Source organism: Kickxella alabastrina (assembly GCF_025024165.1).
Source record: "Kickxella alabastrina strain RSA 675 chromosome Unknown BX661scaffold_1, whole genome shotgun sequence".
NCBI lineage: Eukaryota > Fungi > Kickxellomycota > Kickxellomycetes > Kickxellales > Kickxellaceae > Kickxella > Kickxella alabastrina.
In genome coordinates, this window is record NW_026251472.1 from 368,881 (window position 1) to 382,708 (window position 13,828).

The following is a 13,828-nucleotide window of genomic DNA, read 5'->3' on the forward strand; positions in this document are numbered from 1 at the left end:
CGGGGTGCTTGATATATAACCACCATTTGCAACGGGCCAACAGCCGCTCGCCCAAAAGCCATATTTTAAGCCAAGGGTTTTTATTTTACTGTAATTTCTGTTGGGCAATAACCTGCCACTTACTCATTATGATATAGATATATGGGCTATATAAATACAATGCAGTAAAACAAATTCATAGTATTGCAGGTTACTGCAAAGAAGTGACAGATGATGTCCTGTCAGTCATTAATCATTTTTCGATTATAGGCTGTTTAGTGTGAGGTACTTTCTACATCTACACATTTGGCTCTCTTAGTGAGGTACACTGTGCTAATGTCCCAGCCCATGCGCACGATTGATTCTTCGAAGGCAGAAAATGTGTGCAGGGCAAACTGGCAGGCCTGCTCTCTCAGTTCGGCCACAGTTGCATTGCCGGAACCATCTGCGCCGAGCAGCTGGCGGAATGCAATTGCCTGGTAGAAACCACAAAGCATGTCGAGATCAGTCGCCTGCGTGCTAAACCATAGGTAGATATTACCGTTGGTCGACCCCCGTCCGGTCGATGCCATGAGATAACCAATGTAATATTTTTCGGGCTGGCCGTGATATACGACGCTTGTCTGGTCGAATGCGTCTCTAATCATAGATGATACTTCCATCTTCTGGAGTTCGGGGTCAGCTGCTCGAGGAAGCTCCTTGTGGATTTGTCCAATGTCTGATGAAACCACGATCCCTGGCAACTGACCCCGAGGCTTGACATGGCGGATCTCACGCATAAACCTCTCAACCGCCGAGACCTGGCGCGGGGTCTTTAGCAGCTGCGGGTCCAGTACCAGATGACCACTGGGATCCAGAGCCACCGCGTCCTCAGCCATATGCTGCATGCGCTCAACGTTTAGGGTCGGTGTGATCGTGTAGAGAAGCGACTTGTAGTTTCCCCACAGGCTGATGAGACTGAGTGGCACGAACCCGACTATTAATGTATAAATCGACACATCCATAGTGGCGCCAATAAGGATGCCAGCTGCAGTGCCGAGCAAGCCTGCAGCAGTGGCCTGCGAGCCGTGCTTGGCTGTCAGGTCGCCGAGATTTTCCTTACGACAGAATGACTTGTTTATAGCAGCCTTTGTGGCAGACATGGCCAGCCACGAGATATTCTTGCCGATATTTGCAATTGACCCGATGGGCAGGAACAGGTGTGGTGCCAGCGGCGTCAGCATTTCCAGCCAGGTCGCGCTCTGAAGCCAGACGCCCGACCAAAACCGCTGGTGCTTTGGGTCGCTGTCAAATTTCTGCCCGACTAGCGTGGCATAAAGCACACCGCCGAGCTGTCCGAATCCGTCCTTGATCACCCAGTTTATCGCAGCCGATAGGGGCAAGGCGCCTGCGCCCATGCCCATGGCGTAAAGCATTGCCTGGGTTGCCAGCACTCCGGAGGCTGAGCCCAGTGTGTTGTGAACAAACTGCCACTTGGCATAGCTAATGTACTCGGGTGTCACTGAGGTTTTATAGTCGGCCGGGAGAAACGCCCGGACGACAGTGTCTGTCGACTGCCGTACTCGATCAACAATGCTCTTGTCTTTGCCGAATAATTCTGTGGGGCCATGGTCTAGGGTCTGGCCAGGTGCGCGGGTGACTGTCATCAGAAGCCAGTTGGCACGTGGATCGATTTTATCCCTGCCCTTATCATGCGTTACTGGTGGCGAGTGCATATCGGATTGTCTGGTTACCACCGATGTGAGCTTTTGACCCTGTTTAATCATAATGCTGCTAGCAGGACCCCTTGGCTGTAAGTGTTCGTGTGGTCTGTACTGCATTGGTTGCTGCTCATGTCCTTGCTGTGGCTGCAGCTGCGGCAAAGACGAGTAACTTTTGCGAGCTATAAACTGCATGCCCGTAGCAGTCAAAACGCGCTTACTTGTGGCCATATTTCCTGGTCCAAACTTGGCTGAGCCTGCTAGTCTTTGTAACCAAAACATTGCGAAAAAAGTAGGTAGGTGAATTTAGTATTGCAAAAAATATTATTCAGGAGAAACAGAGTCAGACTGACAAAATTCAAAACCGATTTGTTTTCAGGCATGTGCTGTCTCGGATATCCGCAAAACGCAAGAATGGATAGATCGATCTTCGGAAGGCAATTTTTTTGATTTCATATACGGCGGGGTCTTTGAAAATTTTAATCAACTTTTTGTCGCATGTCTTTCAATTCCTCAAAAAAAGAAATTGTTTCTTTGTTTAATTCTCCACCAAAAAAACACCTATAGATTTACACTTTTGAATTTAATTATCTTGTCTGTATTTTATCTACCCATTTGTTTATAAATTCTATAACTGCCGTCATCAGTTTTACTTTGACACAAAGAAAATGTCGGCCCCAACAGACACTCGGAGCAAGGCCTACAGCCGGCCAACCCCCGAGCTGGTGGTTCAGGCTATCGAGGAGGCAGACTCGTGCGTGGTTCTCCTCGACACGAGCTTGTCGAAGCAGCTTGGGCTTGGAGACGCGCTAGACGATCCTGCGATCCAGGCCGCAACAAACAACGCATCTTGTTTGACGGCCGAGCCCACCAATGTCTACAGCGCACTATCGACCTTTTGTGGAACATTGACCAGAGCACCCAAACCGAAACTGCAGGAGGTGCTAAAGCACTTGGCGCTCTCAGGCAAACTCGCTCGGGTCTACACTAATGATGCAAACATGCCGCTGCTACTCACAAGGCAGAGCGGCAAAGTGGCTGGCAGTGACGACCAGCTGACTAAAATTGAGTCGCGGATTGTTGCTGTTCGAGGTTGTATTGACAAGTTTATGTGCGCAAAGTGCAGCGCAAAGTGCCAGCTTACTCAGGCCGTTCTCTTCAAAGCAATGTGCGGCCAGCAGGTTGCCTGCGAGGTGTGCGGCGATCGCGGGATGCTCGCCAAGAAGATGGGGGAGGCCCAGAATGGGTTGGTGCCTGACGTGTTCAGGACAGTGCCCAATGCCCAAGTAGCGATTGAACTGGCACAGGCTGACGCCAGCGCCGGTGTGCACCTCCTCGTGATACTTGGGTCAGCAGAGGGCGATTCGGATGCGTGGTCGGCAGTGGTATCTGCATTAGACAGCTCTTCCCGGAACACCATTTCCGTTGGCAGCGATATTGAGTCGTTTGTCCAAGAGTGGGCGCTGGAATGTGCGGCCACGGCAGGTGTTCAATCGCCTGGGTTGATATCCAGAGTTGCCGACATGACCCTGGTTGCTTCCAGCAGCGACCCTGAGGAGAGCAGCAACGGACCGTTGCATAATCAGAGGAACAACGAAAATTTGGTTTTGGGTGTGGATAATGCCACATCGAGTGACAAGAACAGCAATGGCAGGGGACCAAAGGGTTCCAAGGGACGGAACCGCGATCGCACAAACCTCACACATCTGCTCAACTTTTCACTCCCCGCACGATTGCCCTTGCCACCGCAGCCTATGCGGCCTCGGCGCCGGGCTGCTGCCGATCCTGGTGTTGGCGGCGAGCGCCAGGCACAAATCAACAAGACCATTTTCATGAACGCTAACTTTCGTTTTGTGCTAAAGCCCCATTTCTGGACCAACTTTATGCCAATCACCGTGCGGCCAGACATGCAGCTCCGGTGGGAATGGATTGAGCGCGTGATCATGCCGGTCACAGGTGAGACCGTCACTTGCCCAATTTGTCTGTCGCCGCCGGTCGCGTCGCGAGTCACAAAATGCGGCCACATTTTTTGTTACGCATGCGTCCTGCGGTATCTGTCTTATGTGACTGAAGACGAGCATGATGCCAAGAAGTGTCCCATCTGCTGGGCTGCCATTGCATATGACGACTTGCTGCCCGTTCATTTTTGGTCGGCCCAGTACCGCACAAATGGCAGCGACAACTCGGCGTTGCACCACGTCTCGCATAGTGCTGCGAAACTGGCTACTGGAGCGCACATTACCATGCGGCTGATGAAGCGCCTTCGTGGAACGACGGTATGTTTGCCGAGATCAACCTCTGCCCAGGTGTACTCTTCTGAACTGGTCAAGAACCACCATGCAGCCAACAAGGACGATGGCAAGTGCGGTGCATTCGAGAGCTACAATTTCCCGTGGACGTTTACAGAGGGCGCGTTGCCATTTGCAAAATTCATGCTGGCCGGCCACGCATACTGCAAGGACGAGTACGAGCACGAGTTGAGCGAGCTGGCGCAGGAAAAGAACGACGAGTCCAACGACTCAAATACCAGGCTGTTTGTTGAATCAGCTATTATGAGTGTCGAGAGCGCGCTGAAATGTGCAGTCATGCCGGTTGCCAGCGACCGGAAACTTGAAGAACGGGCTGTCAAGGAGCAAATGACCCAACAACACTTGGCAAGCAATGCGGATATGGATGATGCGAACGAAGACGACTTTTTGTACTTTTACCAGGCAGACGACGGCCAGCACATCTACATGCATCCGCTACACATGCGAGTGCTGGTCCACCAGTACGAGGACTACACTGCCCTGCCAGACTCTTTGCAGGTCAAGATGCGGCATTCGATCGAGTCGACCATCACGGATGAAGTTCGGCAGCAGTTCAAGTTTTTAGATCATCTGTCGCTGCGCTGCGACGTGGTGTTTGTCGAGCCGGAGCTCAAGGGCATTGTCTCTCGCGAGAGCATTGGCAAATTCAAGGCTCAACTGACACATCGCGAAAAGCAGCATGCGGCGCATGCCAGACATGTTGCCATGGACGAGGCGAAGTCGGAGTTTTTGGCCGCTGCGGCTGCTGCCCAGGCAGAAAATACAAGCATCAGGTACCAAGAGGAATGGTCGCGCAGTGGCCAGAATAGGTTCGCTAATGGCACGGGCACGCCGGTCAACTACAACCAAGGGACACCGAACGAAAATAGCTTTCCGGCACTTGTTGAGAATGATGCCGACGCAGCAATTGGTTCGGTGGTGGCAAGCGCGTCTCAACCAAAACCGCTCTGGCCTCGCCAGCCAATGTCACATACAGCCGTTGGTACCAGCGGCAGCCCAATGAACGATTATTTTTGGGAGGAGCTTGACCGCGCTGCAGCCAGTCGCCATGATGACTGCGAAGATGAATTTGAGCATGGTGCCCATGACGACGACCTCGACGATTTTTACGTTCGGGCAAAAGATACAGGCTCGCAATCTGGTCGACAGAAGGCCGTCGCAGTGCAACCAAAAAAGGGCAAAAAGGTGATGACGTTGACTCTCACTGGCGGTAGCTCTCGGCGTCGTCGATGAGTAAAGCGTGCGACGGTAGAGTGTGAATTTATTTGAAAGCAAGATCTCATAAACAAATGATTGATGGCACGACAACAATTGCCCATACCTAGCGAATAATGTTTATGGTGTTACGCAGCCTGAGGGTATGGAGGTAGACGCTGAGGGCGAAAATCATGAGACGGATTCTCGTCAGCTCACAGATGGATCTGATATGGGCCAAATCACAGGGGATCAAATTAGGCGCCACAATTGACGTCCGGACATACTGCCTGTCCCGAAATGGATGTGCTGGGCGCAAGAATACAGACATGTCAATTATGCCATATAAGAGACCCAGGTTACTTTTATAAGGATCAGTTCTCACGAACGGAGCACACAACTGCCAGTGAGTGCCACAAAGACAAGGATATATATATATAAGGCGAGGCCGGCGATAATAGCACTTTAAAAACACTAGTAATAAAACCCTTTATAATTTCACACCCATTATTCTAACACTATTACAGTAGTGCTCCCCACCCCCCTCTTACATAACAATGGTAACCAAGACAATGAATAATACAAATGATACAATAGGGTTATCGCACATTTAAATATTTATTCAACAGCCCGTTTCCACTGATTACCAGTTATTAAAAGATATTGATACCAGAGATAAAATGGACCCATTGTGCGAAATATAAAGCAAACAAAAAACCATGAACTAAGAAATTATTGATTAAGACCGATATTCGACTTTGTCACCTTGCCCATCATGTGTCGTGCTCTATAAAAATGTGGGTCTAAATTAATATATTCAAGTCTCAAAAATTACTTAAGGAACTGAAAAAAGGGGCAGCGCTGTATGGCAGCACTGTAAACATCATGTTGTTCCTTGATGTTAGCCAGCAATAACAGAAATACGTATAGTGGCCATGAGGGCGATCTTGATTCTTGAAAAGGGAAGATAGTGGCTTGGAATGTATGTTGGACACCACATATTAGATGATCCGTATATCGATTCATTGATTATTGTGCACGTATTTCCACAATTGTATTTACAAATTAGTGTGTACACAACAATTAATTTTACCATCAGCATAATTTTAGTGCTTTATACATATTTACTTGAATTTTAAATTATAGTGTATATGTTTGTTGCTCAGACGTTGATAATGCATGGCTGTTGAATATAGGAACGTTCTATGAACGTGTAGTGTTGGAATATAGGACGTTCTATGAACGTGTATATAAAGTATAATGCTATGAAGTTTATTTAATAACAAGTGCTATGCACTGTGTGAGGTAAAGAAGAGAGCATATTGCTCTGGTCACTGTGTGACTTATTGTTTGTGTGGCTAAACAGCCAAGACTGGTTAATCAGTTGATCGCCATCAACCAATAATGACAATGCTTTGAGCCGCCATTTAGCACTTTTTTATTGCTGGTATATCACCATTAAGCTGTATTATGTATACGTGATTACTCTGCTATTATAATAATCAATACCAAAATTAGCTATAGGTTTTATGACCCTTTTTATAACTTTAAATAAATTACAAATATTATGTTTATTTATTAAATATATATCATTTACATTTACATTTATACACCATGCATTGCACAAATTTAAGATAAGCTAAGCTAAATAAAACTCATGTTATTCAATCGCTTTAAAACAATAAGTGGTGTTATGTAAGAGGGGGTATAAGGAGCACTAGTCGTCTAGTGTTAAAAGTGTGTTTGACTTTTGTTATAGTTTTTATTACCAAGGGAATCAAAAGTAGAACTAGGACTAGCCTTGTCTTATATATGTATCTTGTTGGCTTTGTTGTGCACTTCTCCAGTTGTGCACTCCATTGGCGAAAACTGGTTCTTCTGCGTGCAGACCGCTATCTTGGCAAGTCAGTGCTGTGGCTTTTGTATGTGTGCACTCACGCGTATGCATTGTAACATGGGGAGCGTATCTGGGCATCAATGTAATGCCTCCCTAATTTACGCCTGCATAATCCAATTAGTACCCTATCAATCGGCATACAGATGGAAACTTGTTTCGCGATTCACAACCTCAACATCCACTTCCATATTTTCAGTTTGTGCAACATTACCAAGAATATATTTAAACTTATATAGCAATTGCAACTATTTTTCATAATTTTACTATTTTTCAATTATGGTCATCACTTGTGACGAGGGCAATATCATCAAGTCAATAGCTCACAACGGCTTCATTTTTATGGAAATTAACAACAAAATATACGTCAATCCTAGCACAATTATAATGTACCTTAGTCGGCACTGTATCTGCAGCGAAAGACCCAAGGGAGGTCGTCCTACAATTTTGACCAAGGATGACGAAATCTTTATTCAAAGACTTTTCCATTACACATAAGGGATCAACATTGCTACACTTACCAAAAAGCTGTCAGAGGAGAGGGCTTCAACTAAATAGGCAGATAGTTCAGAGATATCTTGCTCAAATTCGGCATCACTCTCGTGTTGTGAGGCAAAACCCATTTGTCACCAAAAATAACCAAAAGTTGCAGTACAGATGGGAAAAATAACACAAGTGGACCGAATCCGATTGGGAGCAGATTCTTTGGACAGATGAGTTTAAGCTTATGTGCTTTGATACTAGCCACAGGAGGTTTGCAATTAAAGGAGACAACAACGAGATGAAGGCCAAATATATGCACCCCATTATGAAATATGGTGGTGGATCTTTAATGGTGTGGAGTACTTTCCACGCTAATGGCACAGTTCCCTTGGTTTATATTGAGGGTAATATGAACGATACCATGTACGTTTAAATACTGGAAAATTTTGGTACCCGCTTTGGAGAGTATCAATCTCATAAATGGAGTCGGTGCTATTTTCAGCAGGCCAATGGCCCTAAGCACACAGCCCGCGGGACTCAAGACTGGCTACAGAATCATGATATTAACCTCTTGCCATGGCCATCACAATCTCCCAACCTCAATCCTATCAAAAACATTTGGACCCTGCTGAAAACCCCTCTCTGCAACTATGACAGTCGTCCGAAAAGACATTGTTAAACTATTCGAGCAGGCACAAATTTATTGGACAGATATTCCAGCTGCTATTATACAAAATTTAGCACATTCAATATCCAAGCGCATAGGAGTAGTTAGCCCCTCACGAGGGTTTCCAGTTTAAAACATAGAAAAATATCTATTAGATACAAACCATTTATCATAGTTTTAATGATTTTATAATTTAATTTTTAATTTTTAATACATTGCCATTTAAAAATTACATTATCCCTCCACAAGCAATTTGTAACTAATATAAATATTATAAGAAAGTGAATGTTTTTGTTTTCAATGGTAGTTTTAGACAAGCGAATAGAAGCAAATTTGTTTAAGGATAAGCTGAAAAAGATGAAATAAAAATAAAACAGTTTTTTGTCTGCTGTACATTGTGTGCAAAGCTATCTTTTTATATATTTCAAAGTAAGATTGTTTAGTTTATCGTTCATTAATATAATATAAATTCATTGATTGTTGAAGCACGCGATTTTCTTTGGTTTTCCCATACATATTCTGCTCAATGCGCGGCACATATTATGAAAAATACATGCGTGTACGCGCTGAAAAATATTTACATCCGCGAAAAACTCCGTACTTATTTTTTATGCCCTTCAAATATTTTTCAATATTTTTAATACAGCAGAATGGAGTTGACAACCACGCGCTCGCGGCGGCAAAACGCCGGAAATAAAATGCACGCTATGGTCGAAGAGGAGCGCGCAAAGATGCGGAGCGGCGAGGTTGTAGCCAGCGATGACGACGAGGACTTTAGCAAAAACGCGGATATCGAAGATGTAGTTGATTCCGACTTTGCAGAAACAGACTCCGAAGACGAAAAGGTTGAAGAGGATGCCAGCAAAGCTGCAGAAGCAATGCTTGAGCGGGCAGAGCGCAAGCAGCGGCGAAAGGCAACAAAGAACCGGATAATTGTGCCTCAGTTTGCCAGCACCACTCGCATTACTCGCACAGCCAAGCCAAAGGAACCAATGAAGAGCTTAGAACCCGACAGTGGGGGTGATATTTCGGCGGAGACTAGGGGGTTGAAGCGCCACAAAATGCTGGAACAGGCTGTGAGGTTTTCCAGTCGTTCATCAGTTTTACGCAAGACTTTGGAGTCGGAGGCCCTGGTGCAGGAGCGCGAGTTTTTAGCCGAAATAAAGCGCGGGCGTAAAAGACACAGATACACAGACGGATCTGAAGATTCCTCGGTGATACACAATAACCTCACGCAGGAGCAGCTGCTGGAGGAGGCAAAGCAGACGGAGATTGAGAATATTGAAAAACTAAATACATTTCAGCAGCAAGAGGCCGAGGATAAGATTCTGCAGCGCCGCTTGGCCTCCCGCAAGGCGCCGCTTATAATCCGCCCGGTTGTGCACTATAAATCCTCGGTCGAAAATTTAAATATTGGCGATGCAGACGTTCATGATACTGGTGACCAAAGAGTGGTACGCACTGATTATGCGCTTGATATAGTGGATGATGAGGACTATCCGCTGAATCCCTGGGCCCGGCATGTCGCTGTTGTGCCTCCAAAGCTGTGCGCTGTGACTGGGCTTCCTGCTCGCTACTTCCACCCGAGAGCCAAGGTCCCGTATGCCAATGCCCACGCCTATCGCATTTTGGAGGAGTTGGTGCTTGGCGAGCATGCGTTCTTCTACGGCATTGGAGTTTGGAGTTCCACAGCCATTTCTGACGACTAGGGTATTCTCATGTTTAAATGAACGAATGATTATATAATTGAAAACTAAAAACTAAAACAGCAGCAGCTTTTGACGGTTCTCAGTTATAGTTGGTCTTGCTTACCATCCAGAAAAGTTTCCAAACTTGTATCCAGACGGCGGCTTCCTTTTGCCACCTTGACCAGCACTGAGCGTATCACTCTGGGCCTCACTGTCCCCATTTGCAACCGCACTTTTGGGCAGCTCGAACCGAGGCCTCTTCATGTACTTGCCTACGCCCTTTGCTGTGCTGCCACCCTTATCTGCACTAGGAATATCGCCCGCTGTCTTATTCAACGATGGTATCTTGGTCCCCATCCACGTGGTCGTTTCACGGTCCCTCTGCTCCTCCTCGGCAGCCGTGCGGCGGCGTTTCCCAGAAGCAAGGTCCTGCACATCTCTATCATGGTCGAGCTTGCGCTCTAGCCGCTTGTTGAACTCGGAATACGGGTCTACAAACACAACAATGTCCTTTATGACTATATCTGAGGCCGGGTGGTCGTCGTCGTCTGTCGGCACAGCCTCCATTTTGCTCAGCACGGGCAGACCGCCGACGACCCTGCCAAATACCGTGTGCTTGCCATCCAGGTGTTTGGCCGCCCGGTATAGTATAAAAAACTGGGAGCCATTGGTCCCCGGGCCACGATTGGCCATGGCAAGGGTGCCGCGCTCTGAGTGGGATAGCTTTTTGGAAATCTCGTCGGAAAAGTCGTTGCCCCAGTATGACTTTCCGCCGCACCCGGTGCCCGTGGGATCGCCACCTTGGATCATAAAATTTTTGATGGACCGGTGGAACTTTATCCCCTTGTAGTAGCCGATGGTGGCCAGTTTAATAAAATTGTAGCAGGTGCGGGGTGCCTTATCACAGTGCAGCTCCAGGTTGATGTCCCCGAGGTTCGTCACTATGCGCGCGTACCCTTTGTCCTTTATCCGTCCAAACATGTACTCCTCTGAGTCGACTATTTGGGATTCATTGTTGGTTACAGGCACCATTGACGTTGAGGTGAATGAAGCTGCGGTTAGGCCCTTTGAATAGCTAGCGGCATTATACGGTTGGTTGGCTTTGTCCTCGCTACTGTTGCTGCTGACATCCTTCTGATGTGCGTCCTTTGTCTTTGCCTGGGCAACCACCTTTAAGGCACTGCCGGTATCGGCTAATGCTTTGCTGGCTTTCTTGGGTGTGCTCGGATCCTGCAGCACAACGATATCCACGTGCGCGAATGGCTCGCTAGTAACCAGGTCTGTCCACGAACTGGGCTTTATATTGAACTCTTCGACAGACGGCCAGGAATAGACATGTCCACTTTTCCGGTTCGCCACAATTTTGGTAAAACCAGACAGCTGCTTGAACGATACTGGGTCGATATAGTCCCCGTCAGCGTTTTTGTGGTAATGCAGCTGGGTCAGGTCGCCCTCCTTTAGTGGCTCGCCAGTAAATGGGTGCTTGCTGTGGTCTTTGATATAACTTGTAATGTTTTCAAAGTCAAACACGTAGCCATCAGGAGTGCAGACGGGGTTGGCGAATGGCTTTAAGGACAGGGCGCAGCAGTCGAATGGCAGCTGCTGAGTGGTCTCTTTTTTGCCCCGGAGGTTACTATTTTTGCCTCCAAAAGCCATTCCCTCGTCACCGTGCGAGTTTGACCATTCGCCTTGCGAGATAAACGGCTTGTCAGTCCAGCGGCCCATTGTTGAACTAAAAAATATTTATGAAAGTAATGGCGAGTGCGTGGGTTTTAAAAATGCTAGTTTTATTTAACAATTTAAAAAATATATTTTTTAGATTACGTTTTTCTGCTTTTGGGCAGAATCATGTGTGATTCTAGTTTTTTTTACATAATTCGAATAGTGATAATGTCCCAAATCAATGTTTTTTGACAGAAACTCCACCTCTACATCCACCTCCGCTTTACTCCACCTCCAACACTGTTCGATGTACTTGATGCATACAAAGACAGCTCATGTGAGTGAGTGAATTCTGTGCATGACCTGTTTGAATGCACCAAACTGAGGTATTAAATAAATGAATACTTAGGGCGCCCAGCTGATACATTATCCTATACCCAACAAATAATTAGCAGACAAAGATAAAACACAAGTTGAAAATTAAAAGGTAAAAAGAAATAATGAAAAAGGAAAAAGGTGAATAATAAGTAAAAGTGAATAATAATAAAAAGAAAAATGTGGAAAATGTTTGGCTATTACTTATATGTGGAATCATACAAATATAAGGATTGTGTGGAGGGAGACAGGAATAAAAATTAATTTTCCAATAATAATATTTTCACCATCCATACACTATAACCACACTTTTTAATTGCACATTTATTACACTAACCAATTCATACATTCATACAGGACATGGCGTTTAGTAATCTAGCTAGCGGACAACACAAGATGCAGACAAAAAAGAGTATAGCAGATGAGAACTCAAAAAGATATTATAATAAGAATACATGTCGTCAGTGTAAAAATCTTTTCACATCCAAATCTAAAAGTTGCAAAAATTGTGATTCTAATGGTTGCTGTATAATATGTTAGTTGAGTATTTGTTGTGCTTTTTTAACTAGGTATGCAGAATGTAACAAGCGCAGACGCACTTCTTTTTCATGACATTTTTTTACCAAAGTTGGCCACATCCACATTGAGAATTTTTGTTATCTGCAATATTATTTGTTTTTTGTTTGCTTGGCACTAACGATATTTGCTCAGCCGCCTTTTTTTATTAAACCATAACTAAAATTGGCATATATTTATTTTTGTTAGATATAATCATTTTGTATATTCCAAATTCAAATATACTCTACTTTTTTTTTAAAAAAGAATTCATATATACCTTAATACTCTAGCCACTTTTTAAAGTAGTCGCATTTGGCCGGAGTAATAGCACCAGTAGCTCCACAGCGTTCATAGACAGGACAACGACCACATGGGATATCAGTAAACGGCGAATCCTTCGCACTCACCCTCAACGCGCGATACATCCAATCTGTCTTTCCCCCTCTCGTGCCCAATCCCCCAGCTGCCGAGGAGGAACTTCCAATTCCCATATCAAACGACGGAGCAATCCTCTCCACTTTCCCATCGTACACCAACATAGTAAGCAACTCCTCGACGTTTCCTGTAGACAAATCCACATTAGTGATTCGGTTTTCGGAAATGAACCTCTTGACCTGCGACGACGTCGGATACCCAGTGTGGTTTGCGGAATAGACGCTTTTCTGGCTATGACGAGGATAACTGTGGGCATAAATAAAACGGTAGCATTGGCCAGCAAGTTGATCAATAAAATCACTATCCATCTCCTGATCAGTAAACCAAGGACCACCAGTAATATCGACGACGGAGTGAGCTCAATAAGCATATAGAGTTTGCGCGTCGGGTGTTTCACAGATTTGACGGATTTAATCAATGCCTTTTGCTCCAAACCCTTAAGGCACCGGTTAATGACACCCTGGAGAAGATTGGTTTTCTGCTTAAGCGTCCGCACCCAAATTCCTTCATTGTTGCTGTTCTCGATATGCTTAAAGACTAGTTTTTCGTCGCTGCTTAGGCCGGAAAGTCGTTCGATTTCGTTGCGGCTGACGCCGCGGTAGAGAATTCGGGTGCCGACCTGCATGAGCTCGAGGAGGCCGGATTGCAAAAGTCGGTTGATGCTGTTGACGATGTCTTCTTGCTTGAGGTCAGGGAGCGCCTCATGGAGGGTGTCGTTGTCGACACCGTCGGGTTTTTGCAGAAGCACATTGTAAAGTCTCGTGTCGACCTCCTCCATGATGTGGTAAAAAAATATAAAAAGTGTTGTTTGCTTGCTGCTAGAAAAAAACAAAGGAGGTGATGTTTTAAAAAAATTTGTCGCAAAATAATGTTTAAAATATAAA

General features: G+C 45.7%; 4 protein-coding genes across 4 annotated transcripts; 1 reads left to right on the forward strand and 3 right to left on the reverse strand.

Moving 5' to 3' along the window:
* Nucleotides 1-123: 123 nt before the first annotated feature.
* Nucleotides 124-2,014, reverse strand: BX661DRAFT_175033 (vitamin B6 photo-protection and homoeostasis-domain-containing protein). Its single transcript, XM_051533976.1, has one exon. The coding sequence runs from the start codon at nt 1,959-1,961 to the stop codon at nt 255-257; it is 1,707 nt and encodes a 568-aa protein (XP_051394929.1). The 5' UTR covers nt 1,962-2,014; the 3' UTR covers nt 124-254.
* Nucleotides 2,015-2,195: 181 nt separating this feature from the next.
* Nucleotides 2,196-5,430, forward strand: BX661DRAFT_175034 (uncharacterized protein). The gene has a single exon (XM_051533977.1). It carries the CDS (start codon nt 2,348-2,350, stop codon nt 5,219-5,221), a length of 2,874 nt encoding a protein of 957 aa, XP_051394930.1. The 5' UTR covers nt 2,196-2,347; the 3' UTR covers nt 5,222-5,430.
* A 3,825-nt stretch (nt 5,431-9,255) lies between these two features.
* Nucleotides 9,256-11,683, reverse strand: BX661DRAFT_1571 (cyclophilin-like domain-containing protein). The gene is made up of 2 exons (XM_051533281.1): nt 10,276-11,683; nt 9,256-9,619 (listed from the first exon to the last, which is right to left on the reverse strand). Exons 1-2 carry the CDS (start codon nt 11,637-11,639, stop codon nt 9,589-9,591), a joined length of 1,395 nt encoding a protein of 464 aa, XP_051394931.1. The 5' UTR covers nt 11,640-11,683; the 3' UTR covers nt 9,256-9,588.
* Nucleotides 11,684-12,695: 1,012 nt separating this feature from the next.
* On the reverse strand, nt 12,696-13,722 carry BX661DRAFT_202350 (RNA polymerase Rpc34 subunit-domain-containing protein; the record flags this gene model as incomplete). The annotated part of the gene is made up of 2 exons (XM_051538504.1): nt 12,696-13,071; nt 13,124-13,722. The coding sequence occupies 2 exons, from the start codon at nt 13,720-13,722 to the stop codon at nt 13,002-13,004; spliced, it is 669 nt and encodes a 222-aa protein (XP_051394932.1). The 3' UTR covers nt 12,696-13,001.
* Between the last annotated feature and the right edge of the window lie 106 nt (nt 13,723-13,828).

Excerpts from the sequence above, each read along its gene's own strand:
- BX661DRAFT_175033 (XM_051533976.1), bottom strand. The coding sequence starts at position 1,961 with ATGTTTTGGTTACAAAGACTAGCAGGCTCAGCCAAGTTTGGACCAGGA.
- BX661DRAFT_175034 (XM_051533977.1), top strand. The coding sequence starts at position 2,348 with ATGTCGGCCCCAACAGACACTCGGAGCAAGGCCTACAGCCGGCCAACC.
- BX661DRAFT_1571 (XM_051533281.1), bottom strand. The coding sequence starts at position 11,639 with ATGGGCCGCTGGACTGACAAGCCGTTTATCTCGCAAGGCGAATGGTCA. Across the intron at positions 9,620-10,275 it reads AGGGACCGTGAAACGACCAC|GATTTATAGTGCACAACCGG; the intron begins GTGGATGGGGAC and ends TTTTCGACCGAG.